A 13,835-nucleotide genomic window follows, 5' to 3' on the forward strand; every position below is an offset into this window, starting at 1 on the left:
TTATTTACCAACACACGTGGGCAGAGCTGTCCATTCTCCATCCATACACTGTATTTTCTTAGGCCCCTTCAGTACAAAATTAGGGTTGCAATCACATTCCACCATTTCACTGTGTTCGTATTTTTCTTGTTTTCTGTGTTTCATTTTTCCATTGGGCAGTTGAGGAGGTTGACCACAGGATCGCACTTGCCCTAATACAAAATAAACTGTGTAAATGATGCTTAAATAGTCTTAAATATTGCAAATTATGGAGTTCCAATTTTGTTTGATCTAGAACTAAGTTACATTTATACTATGTTCTTATTTTTTTCAGGTTTGTTTTAAGTGTTTACGCTGCTGTTTAGTTGCTAAGTCGTGTCTGACTCTTTGCGACCCCGTGACTGTAGCCTGCCAGGCTCCTATGTCCATCAGATTCCCCAGGCAGGAATACTGGAGTGGGTTGTCATTTCCGTCTCCAGGGGAATCCTCCTGACCCAGAGACCAAACCCACGTCTCCTGCTTGGCAGGAGAATTCTTTACCATTGAGCCACCTGGAAGCCCAGGTGTTTATAAATATTATGTCATAAAGTGTATGTGTGTATCATACCACGTACTTGATATTTATTTATGTAACAGCCTGGTTCTATAATAAATAACTTGCAATATATTGGTATTTGAGGACAACCGGGATATTTGGATATAGAAAGAATATAAGATTATAGTAAAAACTATTGCTAGTTTGAAGAAATGTAATAAGACATTTTATAAATGTAAGTAAATGTCCTTATTTCTTATATAGGGATTCTGAAGAATTTAGAAGTAAAATCTCACTGTTTATCATTTATTTTAAATTACTTCACAAAAAATTTAGCACAGCACACTGTGCAAAATGTAACATTTATATATCTAGATGATCAGTATATGTGTTCATTATGCATTTTTCTTCTTTAATTTATTCAGAATTATTCTTACTAAAAACTCAAAATTTGAGAAAGAGAATAGCCAATACCCTATACTAAGGAGAAAAAACACTAGCACTTCTTAACCTCAGCTACAATATTTTGATCTTTAAAACCCCTTTATATATTTCAAAACACGAGGTAGAATTACCCCTTGACAAAAATAATTTAAACAAGCTATGAACTCAATTACTGTGGTCTATCGCCCCTCCTCCTTCTGCATTTTTTGTAGTTTGTCAGATTATAAATACAAGAGCCAATAAAATGCATGGATTTAATATAAAAATCTAATTCCTATTTCATCAATCCTAAAATAAACATTGACCTTTGCATGTTGGAAAATTAGGTGACCATCCGAATTGGTAGCATTGAACTGAATCCGGCCCAACTCTTTTAAGTCTTTGTCTGCAGGAAAATTTCAGCACATCTCCAACTTTGTATTTTTCTTGCTTTGGATAAGCATCTACGTTTGCTTCTAAAAATGGAAGCTGACATTCTGTTTCTAAAAGTAGAATTAGAGTAAATGAATACATGTGAAATAATCATTGCAAAAATGAAGTTAACATTTTCTATGTAAAAATAAGATTTAGAGAGCTTCACATACAGAGCAGCATATATTCTTGCCTTTTAAAAGATTTATATTCAACAAGTATGTGTTGGAAAAACTAGTCAGTTGAGCATCCAGGTAAAATTTTGTATAAGAGTCTATGCCAAAGCCTTTGACTGTGTGGATCACAATAAACTGTGGAAAATTCTGAAAGAGATGGGAATACCAGACCACTTGATCTGCCTCTTGAGAAATTTGTATGCAGGTCAGGAAGCAACAGTTAGAATTGGACATGGAACAACAGACTGGTTCCAAATAGGAAAAGGAGTTCGTCAAGGCTGTATATTGTCACCCTGTTTATTTAACTTATATGCAGAGTACATCATGAGAAACGCTGGACTGGAAGAAACACAAGCTGGAATCAAGATTGCTGGGAGAAATATCAATAACCTCAGATGTGCAGATGACACCACCCTTGTGGCAGAAAGTGAAGAGGAACTAAAAAGCCTCTTGATAAAGGTGAAAGTGGAGAGTGAAAAAGTTGGCTTAAAGCTCAACATTCAGAAAACGAAGATCATGGCATCTGGTCCCACCACTTCATGGGAAATAGATGGGGAAACAGTGGAAACAGTGTCAGACTTTATTTTTCTGGGCTCCAAAATCACTGCAGGTGGTGACTGCAGCCATGAAATTAAAAGACCCTTACTCCTTGGAAGAAAAGTTATGACCAACCTAGATAGCATATTCAAAAGCAAGCAGAGACATTACTTTGCCAACAAAGGTCCGTCTAGTCAAGGCTATGGTTTTTCCTGTGGTCATGTATGGATGTGAGAGTTGGACTGTGAAGAAGGCTGAGCACTGAAGTATTGATGCTTTTGAACTGTGGTGTTGGAGAAGACTCTTGAGAGTCCCTTGGACGGCAAGGAGATCCAACCAGTCCATTCTGAAGGAGATCAGCCCTGGGATTTCTTTGGAAGGAATGATGCTAAAGCTGAAACTCCAGTACTTTGGCCACCTCATGCAAAGAGTGGAAAAGATTTTGACTCATTGGAAAAGACTCTGATGCTGGGAGGGATTGGGGGCAGGAGGAGAAGGGAACGACAGAGGATGAGATGGCTGGATGGCATCATTGACTCAATGGATGTGAGTCTGAGTGAACTCCGGGAGTTGGTGATGGACAGGGAGGCCTGGCGTGCTGCGATTCATGGAGTTGAAAAGAGTCGGACGCGACTGAGGGACTGATCTGATCTGATCTGATCAGGATTGTTATAGACAAGTTCTGAGAAGTTACTTATAAATTATTAATATTTACTTTGTTTAGTTAATAATAAAAACTTGATTTTATATCCTGCAACTTAACTATAGTCATTGATTAGTTCTAGTAATTTTCTGGTGGAGTCTTTAGGGTTTTCTATGTAGAGGACCATGTCATCTGCAAACAGTGAGAGCTTTACTTCTTCTTTTCCAATTTGGATTCCTTTTATTTCTTTTTCTGTTCTGATTGCTGTGGCCAAAACTTCCAAAACTATGTTGAATAGTAATGGTGAAAGTGGGCACCCTTGTCTTGTTCCTGACTTTAGAGGAAATGCTTTCAATTTTTCACCATTGAGGATAATGTTTGCTGTGGGTTTGTCATATATAGCTTTTATTATGTTGAGGTATGTTCCTTCTATTCCTGCTTTCTGGAGAGTTTTTATCATAAATGGATGTTGAATTTTGTCAAAGGCTTTCTCTGCATCTATTGAGATAATCATATGGTTTTTATTTTTCCATTTGTTAATGTGGTGTATTACATTGATTGATTTGCGGATATTGAAGAATCCTTGCATCCCTGGGATAAAGCCCACTTGGTCATGGTGTATGATCTTTTTAATGTGTTGTTGGATTCTGATTGCTAGAATTTTGTTAAGGATTTTTGCATCTATGTTCATCAGTGATATTGGCCTGTAGTTTTCTTTTTTTGTGGGATCTTTGTCAGGTTTTGGTATTAGGGTGATGGTGGCCTCATAGAATGAGTTTGGAAGTTTACCTTCCTCTGCAATTTTCTGGAAGAGTTTGAGAAGGATAGGTGTTAGCTCTTCTCTAAATTTTTGGTAGAATTCAGCTGTGAAGCCGTCTGGACCTGGGCTTTTGTTTGCCGGAAGATTTTTTATTACAGTTTCAATTTCCGTGCTTGTGATGGGTCTGTTAAGATTTTCTATTTCTTCCTGGTCGAGTTTTGGAAAGTTGTACTTTTCTAAGAATTTGTCCATTTCTTCCTCGTTGTCCATTTTATTGGCATATAATTGTTGATAGTAGTCTCTTATGATCCTTTGTATTTCTGTGTTGTCTGTTGTGATCTCTCCATTTTCATTTCTAATTTTATTGATTTGATTTTTCTCCCTTTGTTTCTTGATGAGTCTGGCTAATGGTTTGTCAATTTTATTTATCCTTTCAAAGAACCAGCTTTTGGTTTTGTTGATTTTTGCTATGGTCTCTTTTGTTTCTTTTGCATTTATTTCTGCTCTAATTTTTTAAGATTTCTTTCCTTCTACTAACCCTGGGGTTCTTCATTTCTTCCTTTTCTAGTTGCTTTAGGTGTAGAGTTAGGTTATTTATTTGACTTTTTTCTTGTTTCTTGAGGTGTGCCTGTATTGCTATGAACTTTATAATTTACTTATAGAATAGGAATAGTGTTCACAGTCAAAGTATACGAAAATCCATCTTTTGAGAAATAAAAATTAAAATATAACATATTTCACTACACTTTCACATAAAAGATGATAATTATGTTTAAAAAGTAGATAGCTGGAATGCCTGAATAAAACATATCTAATACATTTTAAGCAGGAGGGAATATTAAAATGCAAGTCTTAATTTTATAAATAAGGAGCTAAATATCAAAACTTTTTCAAAAACACATAGCTAAGTTGCCTCTAGGTTTTCTGAATCTTTCCATTATACCCTGTATAATGTAAAATATTGTATCACTTGTTAAATATTAACAGAAACCTCAATTCAATAAAGCCAGGAAACCAGAAGTTTCTCATGCTCCATAAAGATAGCAGAGCCCAACAGGAAGAAGAAAGGCTCTTCTTTCCTGCAAGGACTCAGCCAATGAAAAGCCACTGTCTACATAGCCCTCTGGCTTCCTGTTCTTCTCTATAAAAAAAAATTCTCCTTCTCTTGCCATGCAGGGACTTGCATGTGACTCTTCATGGTTGCAGACCCCAAGTTAAAATTCTCTGCTGATCCCAAATAAACTCATTGCTGGAAAAATAACTGACGTCCATTTGTTTCAGGTCAACCTATTATGTATATAAAAACTAAAGCATTATGAATACCTTCTGATTCAATTAGAAATGGATATATAAATGAATATATGTGTGTGTCTCTCTCTTTTAACTTTATGTTATTAATGGTTCATAGAAATGGATATATAAATGAATATATGTGTGTGTCTTTCTCTTTTAACCTTGTGTTATTAATGGTTCATTTATAAGATTCAAAGATCTGATAGATAGAGTGCCTGATGAGCTATGGAATGAGGTTCGTGACATTGTACAGGAGACAGGGATCAAGACCATCCCTATGGAAAAGAAATGCAAAAAAGCAAAATGGCTGTCTGGGGAGGCCTTACAAATAGCTGTGAAAAGAAGAGAAGAAAAAAGCAAAGGAGAAAAGGAAAGATATAAACATCTGAATGCAGAGTTCCAAAGAATAGCAAGAAGAGATAAGAGAGCCTTCTTCAGCAATCAATGCAAAGAAATAGAGGAAAACAATGGAATGGGAAAGACTAGAGATCTCTTCAAGAAAATTAGAGATACCAAAGGAACATTTCATGCAAAGATGGCTCGATAAAGGACAGAAATGGTATGGACCTAACAGAAGCAGAAGATATTAAGAAGAGATGGCAAGAATACACAGAAGAACTGTACAAAAAAGATCTTCACGACCAAGATAATCACGATGGTGTGATCACTGACCTAGAGCCAGACATCCTGGAATGTGAAGTCAAGTGGGCCTTAGAAAACATCACTACGATAGTGGAGGTGATAGAATTCCAGTTGAGCTATTCCAAATCCTGAAAGATGATGCTGTGAAAGTGCTGCACTCAATATGCCAGCAAATTTGGAAAACTCAGCAGTGGCCACAGGACTGGAAAAGGTCAGTTTTCATTCCAGTCCCAAAGAAAGGCAATGCCAAAGAATGCTCAAACTACTGCACAATTGCACTCATCTCACATGCTAGTAAAGTAATGCTCAAAATTCTCCAAGCCAGGCTTCAGCAATATGTGAACCGTGAACTTCCTGATGTTCAACCTGGTTTTAGAAAAGGCAGAGGAACCAGAGATCAAATTGCGAACATCCGCTGGATCATGGAAAAAGCAAGAGAGTTCCAGAAAAACATCTATTTCTGCTTTATTGACTATGCCAAAGCCTTTGACTGTGTGGATCACAATAAACTGTGGAAAATTCTGAAAGAGATGGGAATACCAGACCACCTGATCTGCCTCTTGAGAAATCTGTGTGCAGGTCAGGAAGCAACAGTTAGAACTGGACATGGAACAACAGACTGGTTCCAAATAGGAAAAGGAGTACGTCAAGGCTGTGTATTGTCACCCTGCTTATTTAACTTATATGCAGAGTACATCATGAGAAACACTGGACTGGAAGAAACACAAGCTGGAATCAAGATTGCCAGGAGAAATATCAATAACCTCAGATATGCAGATGACACCACCCTTATGGCAGAAAGTGAAGAGGAACTAAAAAGCCTCTTGATGAAAGTGAAAGTGGAGAGTGAAAAAGTTGGCTTAAACCTCAACATTCAGAAAACGAAGATCATGGCATCTGGTCCCATCACTTCATGGGAAATAGATGGGGAAACAGTGGAAACAGTGTCAGACTTTATTTTTCTGGGCTCCAAAATCACTGCAGGTGGTGACTGCAGCCATGAAATTAAAAGACCCTTACTCCTTGGAAGAAAAGTTATGACCAACCTAGACAGCATATTCAAAAGCAAAGACATTACTTTGCCAACAGAGGTCCATCTAGTCAAGGCTATGGTTTTTCCTGTGGTCATGTATGGATGTGAGAGTTGGACTATGAAGAAGGCTGAGCGCCGAAGAAGTGATGCTTTTGAACTGTGGTGTTGGAGAAGACTCTTGAGAGTCCCCTGGACTGCAAGGACATCCAATCAGTCTATTCTAAAGGAGATCAGCCCTGGGATTTCTTTGGAAGGAATGATGCTAAAGCTGAAACTCCAGTACTTTGGCCACCTCATGGGAACAGTTGACTCATTGGAAAAGACTCTGATGCTGGGAGGGATTGGGGGCAGGAGGAGAAGGGGACAACAGAGGATGAGATGGCTGGATGGCATCACTGACTCGATGGACCTGAGTCTGAGTGAACTCCGGGAGTTGGTGAGGGACAGGGAGGCCTGGCATGCTGCGATTCATGGGGTCGCAAAGAGTCGGACACGACTGAGCGACTGATCTGATCTGATATTGAAATTCATATGTGAAAATATAAATGACAATGTAGTCAAAATAAGCACTCTCAATAGATCAGGCACACATCAAAAAAGTACAGTGGAATATCTTCTAATTAAATAATCTCAGAAATATTATTTAATCTACCCAGTTTCATGTATTGTTATTGGCAATTTAATGGAATTCTCCATTCCATTCCAGTCCATGGAATTCTCCAGGCCAGAATACTGTAGTGGGTAGCCTTCCCTTTTAGATCTTCCCAACGCAGGGATCAAACCCAGGTCTCCCACATTGTGGGCAGATTCTTTACCAGCTGAGCTATCAGGGAAACTCTCTCTAGAAAGCCTACTGAAAAGAAACCTATCCATCATTGTTTTTATTTTCCAGATAAGCAAGTACTTACCACGGCATATGGGCAAATGGGACCAGCCGTCTTCGCCACACACTATGGAGCCTGTGGTGCGTCCATCTTGGTTTTTATACCCGGCGTCGCATTCGTAGTTCAGCATGTCATTGAGCTGAAACCACGTGAAATCACTCTTGACTCTGGCATTCACTAATACTGGCATCTCACAGGACTCTGGGGCAAATTAAAAATCAAAATTTTATTTCTACTTCCAAGCACACAACAAGCCAACACTGACCTTTAATGATCATTGCTGCTGCTACTGCTGCTAAGTCACTTCGGTCGTGTCTGACTCTGTGTGACCCCATAGACGGTAGCCCACTAGGCTCCTCTGTCCCTGGGATTTTCCAGGCAAGAATACTGGAGTGGGTTGCCATTTCCTTCTCCAGTGCACGAAAGTGAAAAGTGAAAGTGAAGTCGCTCAACTCTTAGCGACCCCAGGGACTGCAGCCTACCAGGCTTCTCTGTCCATGGGATTTTCCAGGCAAGAGTACTGGAGTGGATTCTGATAAATAAATGAACTTATAGAAAACACCAGTAATAATAATTTAATAAAAATTGGTTTTAGTTACATTTTCCTTATATATTTCTGGGTAAGTTTTTGTTTAAAATATATATTATATATTTTATATTATATTATGTATTATATAATATATTATATATAAATAATATATAGTGATTATAATATATTACACATTATTGTATATTATAATAAATTCTATTATATAATATTATATATTATATAGTAAATATATATAAATATATATGGGCTTCCCAGGTGGTGCTAGTGGTAAAGAACCTGCCTGCTGATATTGGCAGAGAAGGCAATGGCACCCCACTCCAGTACTCTTGCCTGGAAAATACCATGGACAGAGGAGCCTGCAAGGCTGCAGTCCATGGGGTCGCTGAGGGTCGACACGACTGGGTGACTTCGCTTTCACTTTTCACTTTCATGCATTGGAGAAGGAAATGGCAACCCACTCCAATGTTCTTGCCTGGAGAATCCCAGGGACGGGGGAGCCTGGTGGGCTGCCGTCTATAGGGTCGCACAGAGTCGGACATGACTGAAGCGACTTAGCAGCAGCAGCTGATATTGGAGACTGAGACGTGGGTTTGACTCCTGGGGCAGGAAGATCCCCTGGAAGAGGGCATAGCAACCCACTCCAGTATTCTTGCCTGGAGAATCCCATAGACAAAGTTACCTTTTAGGCTACAGTCCCTAGGGTCCCAAAGAGTCGGATATAACTGAAGCAACTTAGCACATATATATGTAGTTCTATCAGCCTTAGAAAGCATCACTACGAACAAAGCTAGTGGAGGTGATGGAATTCCAGTTGAGCTATTCCAAATCCTGAAAGATGATGCTGTGAAAGTGCTGCACTCAGTATGCCAGCAAATTTGGAAAACTCAGCAGTGGCCACAGGACTGGAAAAGGGCAGTTTTCATTCCAATCCCAAAGAAAGGCAATGCCAAAGAATGCTCAAACTACTGCACAATTGCACTCATCTCACACACCAGTAAAGTAATGCTCAAAATTCTCCAAGCCAGGCTTCAGCAATATGTGAACCGTGAACTTTCTGATGTTCAAGCTGGTTTTAGAAAAGGCAGAGGAACCAGAGATCAAATTGCCAACATCCGCTGGATCATGGAAAAAGCAAGAAAGTTCCAGAAAAACATCTATTTCTGCTTTATTGATTATGCCAAAGCCTTTGACTGTGTGGATCACAATAAACTGTGGAAAATTCTGAAAGAGATGGGAATACCAGACCACCTGATCTGCCTCTTGAGAAATCTGTGTGCAGGTCAGGAAGCAACAGTTAGAACTGGACATGGAACAACAGACTGGTTCCAAATAGGAAAAGGAGTTCATCAAGGCTGTATATTGTCACCCTGTTTATTTAATTTATATGCAGAGTACATCATGAGAAACGCTGGACTGGAAGAAACACAAGCTGGAATCAAGATTGCCAGGAGAAATATCAATAACCTCAGATATGCAGATGACACCATTATGGCAGAAAGTGAAGAGGAACTCAAAAGCCTCTTGATGAAAGTGAAGGTGGAGAGTGAAAAAGTTGGCTTAAAGCTCAACATTCAGAAAACGAAGATCATGGCATCTGGTCCCATCACTTCATGGGAAATAGATGGGGAAACAGTGGAAACCATGTTATTTTTTGGGGGCTCCAAAATCACTGCAGATGGTGACTGCAGCCATGAAATTAAAAGATGCTTACTCCTTGGAAGGAAAGTTATGACCAACCTAGATAGCATATTCAAAAGCAGAGACATTACTTTGCCAACAAAGGTTCGTCTAGTCAAGGCTATGGTTTTTCCTGTGGTCATGTATGGATGTGAGAGTTGGACTGTGAAGAAGGCTGAGAGCCAAAGAAGTGATGCTTTTGAACTGTGGTGTTCGAGAAGACTCTTGAGAGTCCCTTGGACTGCAAGGAGATCTGACCAGTCCATTCTGAAGGAGATCAGCCCTGGGATTTCTTTGGAAGGAATGATGCTGAAGCTGAATCTCCAGTACTTTGGCCACCTCATGCGAAGAGTTGACTCATTGGAAAAGACTCTGATGCTGGGAGGGATTGAGGGCCGGAGGAGAAGGGGACGACAGAGGATGAGATGGCTGGATGGCATCACTGACTCAATGGATGTGAGTCTGAGTGAACTCCGGGAGTTGGTGATGGACAGGGAGGCCTGGCGTGCTGCTATTCATGGGGTCGCAAAGAGTCGGACACGACTGAGCTGAACTGAACTGATCAGGTATAGTATATATTCTAATGAAAGTGAAAGTGAAGTCTCTCAGTCTTGTCTGGCTCTTTGCGACCCCGTGGACTGTAGCCCACCACACTCCTCTGTCCATGGGATTTTTCAGGCAAGAGTACTGGAGTGGGTTGCTCTTTCCTTCGCCAGAGAATCTTCCCAACCCAGGGATCGAACCAGGGTCTCGCACATTGTCGGCAGATGCTTTACCGTTTGAGCTACCACGGAAGTCCATAGGAAAGGAACCTCAAAATTATTAGACCAGTTCTTATATGGTAATTGGCATACTGATCTCTTCTGCCTCAGGAGACAGAGGAAGGTCTCTAGGTTTTTAGTACTCTGGAATGTTAGCAAATAACCCTAGAGAGAAGTCCCTAAATCTTTCTGGAGGTACACGTTGCTTCTAACTTCCAAGGTGTCTTTGCTGTTTAATCATCCTTTACCCAAGTCTGCCAGTGGTCTTTGTTCAGAAAGCCTGGACCACCCGAGATGTGAAAGTGTTCCTGGGAAACTGTCTTCTAATGCCACATTCTAATGAACTTACTGAAGTAGAAAAAGCTTGTAGAGGAATGTAAGCAGAGTAAATTCAGAAAATTATTACAAAATCAACACACCTCTATAATTACCCTCTGGGTGAAGAATTATTACTCACATTTACAAAGTCTTCTATGACCCCTTCCAATCACTAACCCACTTTCCTGACTTCAAACACCTTGAAATAATTTCACCTAATAAATTTGAAACTTTATGTAATTTTTTTAACTTCATTTTTTACATTTACTAGCATCAGTGTCATTTTTGTGATTAGCTCCAGTTTATTCCATTATTTTATTGCTTTAATGTATGGAATTTTGGAAAGTTAAGATGCCTTTAAAGAAGAGGAGCTGCTAGTGGTAACTTGTTCTTCTGATATAATTACTAAAAAGTAAAAACTGTATTTACGTGCACATTCCTTTCTTCATTATCAAATTCTCTAAAAATCACTTACATAAATAAGTAAAAAATGGTCCCTGTGTTGTCTGCTTCTTTATCCCTGGCTGATCATTCACAAAGACAGCTGGCGCCAAATGCAAATTTTTACGCATCCAGTTGCTTAAAATAAATTTCATATTTATTTTATAAAAATATAAGAATAATATAAACATATTTTCATCATTTGGAGAGCTCGTCTGCCTAAGAGAAGTGAAAGTTTTCGTCACTCAGTCTTGTCTGACTCTTTGCAAATCCATGGACTGTAGCCCACCAGGCTCCTCTGTCCATGAGGTTTTCCAGGCAAGAATACTGGAGTGGGTTGCCATTTCCTTCTCCAGGGGTTCTTCCTGACCCAGGGATTAAACTCAGGTCTCCTGCGTTGCAGGCAGATTCTTTACCATCTGAGCCACCAAGGAAGCCCTATGTAATTTCAAATTCTACCAAATTTAAGGTTTTTTCCTATGCCTCTTAACTTGATTATAGAGTACTGATGCTTAATTTTTTATCCCTAAGAAAAACTGTAAAAATCAGAAATCCATTGTTAGTGTAAGTTTCCTAGAAACCAGAACCTGAAACCTACCCATACCTCTCAAATATTCACAAATTACAAATATTTCTAGACCTGTTCCTTCTCTGAGCATCAGATCATGGATTGAAAAGAGCTGAGTATTAGTGTCCTTGGACCACTACACTGTGGATGAAGCGTATTCCTCGGACTCACGACTTGTATTAAAAGGAACAAGAAATCAACTACAGGAGACTGAGAATTTGAAGATGGCGAAGGATAAATGCACAAAGATCTCAGTCTCAAATAAATTCTGCTTTGCCTGAAGCTCTGTAATGGCGTAGGACATGGCAACCCACTCCAGTAGTTTTGCCTGGATAATCCTGGGACAGAGGAGCCTGATGGGCTATAGCCCATAGGGTTGCAAAGAGTCGGAGATGACTGAGCATGCAGACACAAAGCTTTGTAAATCTAATTAGATTTTTTTTCCCATTTTCAAAATAATGGCATTTATTCTAGGGGAAAAAATAGACTTAAGAGAAGGATTATCTCCTTTGGAGACATGGAAAAACATAACCAAAGAAGTTAAATCAATGTAGTATAGAAGTATTCCTGTATTTTATCAATATATTTTTTAAAAATGAGTTTGACATCATTTTACATGGTGCCATCTAATCTCTGAAGAAGCAAAAAAAAAAAAAAAAAGGTTGAAGTAAACTTCCACGTTGTGGGTTCAGAAAGATGCATAGTAAAGTATAAAATTACTTACTAATACAAGTGGGTTGACTTGACCATCCACCTTGCAAACACTGAACTGTCCCTGACGTTTTTCCATCTGCTGTTGTATATCCTGGTTTACACTTATATTGTGTTTCTTTATTTATAGAATAAGCATATTCTGACTCAGACAAAAACCCATTGGCAACTACAATATCTGTTTTTAAACATTTTTCTGAAAAAATGAAAATATAAAAATTTATTAAAATTTTTCATAATAAATCAATGAAAGAAAAAGAAAAACATAAGCCTCCTTATTCTTGCAATCCACATTGTTAGTTTATTAAATCCTCAAAGAAAATATTTTAGGAAACTATATAAAATATTTTACATACAATAAGGCACATTAAAAATAAGTGGGTTGCTCTAGAAAAAGCGAGGAAAGAACTCTGGCTGGAGAGTTTTGGTATGCCCAAGAGAAATCCAATTCAGTTATTTAATAATTTCCAAAAAGAATTATGAATGATTTGCAACAAATTGAGCCCTTTGCTTAAGTTTCTACACTGGTTTGGATTTCCTCAAGAGTTTGCTGTACTCAAACGGAGTTGTCAGGCTTTGAAATTCAATTCTTGGACTTTGGTTGCCATCACCCCATTAAATGGGTTGCAAAAACATTTGTATCATAAGTGAACATTTGGAACATATGAACATTTGTACATATGGAACATTTGTACCATAAGCTTATATAATGTGAACCCTGTTCGGTCACTGGACATTTCAGATATGATGTCAATAGATTTGTTCTTTTATTTTATGTTTTTGGCAAATATTGGTCATGTTTAAGCCCTCTGTAATTGTAAGAAACTATGGCCTCACTGTTTACTGAAACACTGTTGTCATTTAAGCTGTTTTAGAGTCTGTTTCCTGAAAGATTAAATATTGAAGATGTGGAATGATTTTGATAGCATAATTGCTTCTTTTAAAAGCATACCAGAAGACTCCACTTCCTGTAAGATGAAGTAGCTGGTGTCAGCATTTCTTCCCACTGGTTAAAAAGCTAGAAAACTGGACAAAACGCATTTCCAGGAAACTGGAAACGACAGTACGGGTCCATGATGATCAAGAGAAGGGAGATAAACAAAGTCCAAACCCCAAAGCATATCATTGTGAGCGTCCCAGCTCCCAGGAAGGAGAGGCCAGGCAGAGTCCTGTGGTTTTTCTGAGATGAGAAGAGGGAGATGAGGGTTTTGGAGGCCCTGGCAGCTAGAATTTATAGGGCTGAGTAACAAACAATTGGCGCTACGATGAGAAAGAGCAAGAGAAGTTTTTATGCCTCCTTGAATACACCGTGCAGGCACAGAATTACGATAGGAAACTAGAAAGATGATTATAAATTATTATAGATTTCATAAAATAGAAAGATGATTATAGATTATTATTATGATTCCAGAGGTCTGGAAGATGCTGCCATGTTACAGAGTTTCCAAACGAATTGTTTTCCAGATTTTAAA

General features: G+C 38.7%; 1 protein-coding gene across 3 annotated transcripts in view; it reads right to left on the reverse strand.

The window, feature by feature from the left end:
- CFHR5 (complement factor H related 5) overlaps positions 1–13,835 on the reverse strand; it is a 34,474-nt gene that overhangs the window by 14,308 nt on the left and 6,331 nt on the right. The window contains exons 4-7 of one of the 3 annotated variants that reach the window (XM_006064887.4): positions 12,377–12,559; positions 7,362–7,538; positions 1,264–1,440; positions 9–191 (exon numbers count right to left, since the gene is read on the reverse strand). In XM_006064887.4, coding sequence (XP_006064949.4) covers positions 9–191; positions 1,264–1,440; positions 7,362–7,538; positions 12,377–12,559 — 720 coding nt within the window. The remainder of the gene's footprint in view (positions 1–8; positions 192–1,263; positions 1,441–7,361; positions 7,539–12,376; positions 12,560–13,835) is intronic. The other 2 variants (XM_006064888.4, XM_025285329.3) reach the window with 2 other exon arrangements.

Source organism: Bubalus bubalis, chromosome 5 (genome assembly GCF_019923935.1).
Source record: "Bubalus bubalis isolate 160015118507 breed Murrah chromosome 5, NDDB_SH_1, whole genome shotgun sequence".
NCBI lineage: Eukaryota > Metazoa > Chordata > Mammalia > Artiodactyla > Bovidae > Bubalus > Bubalus bubalis.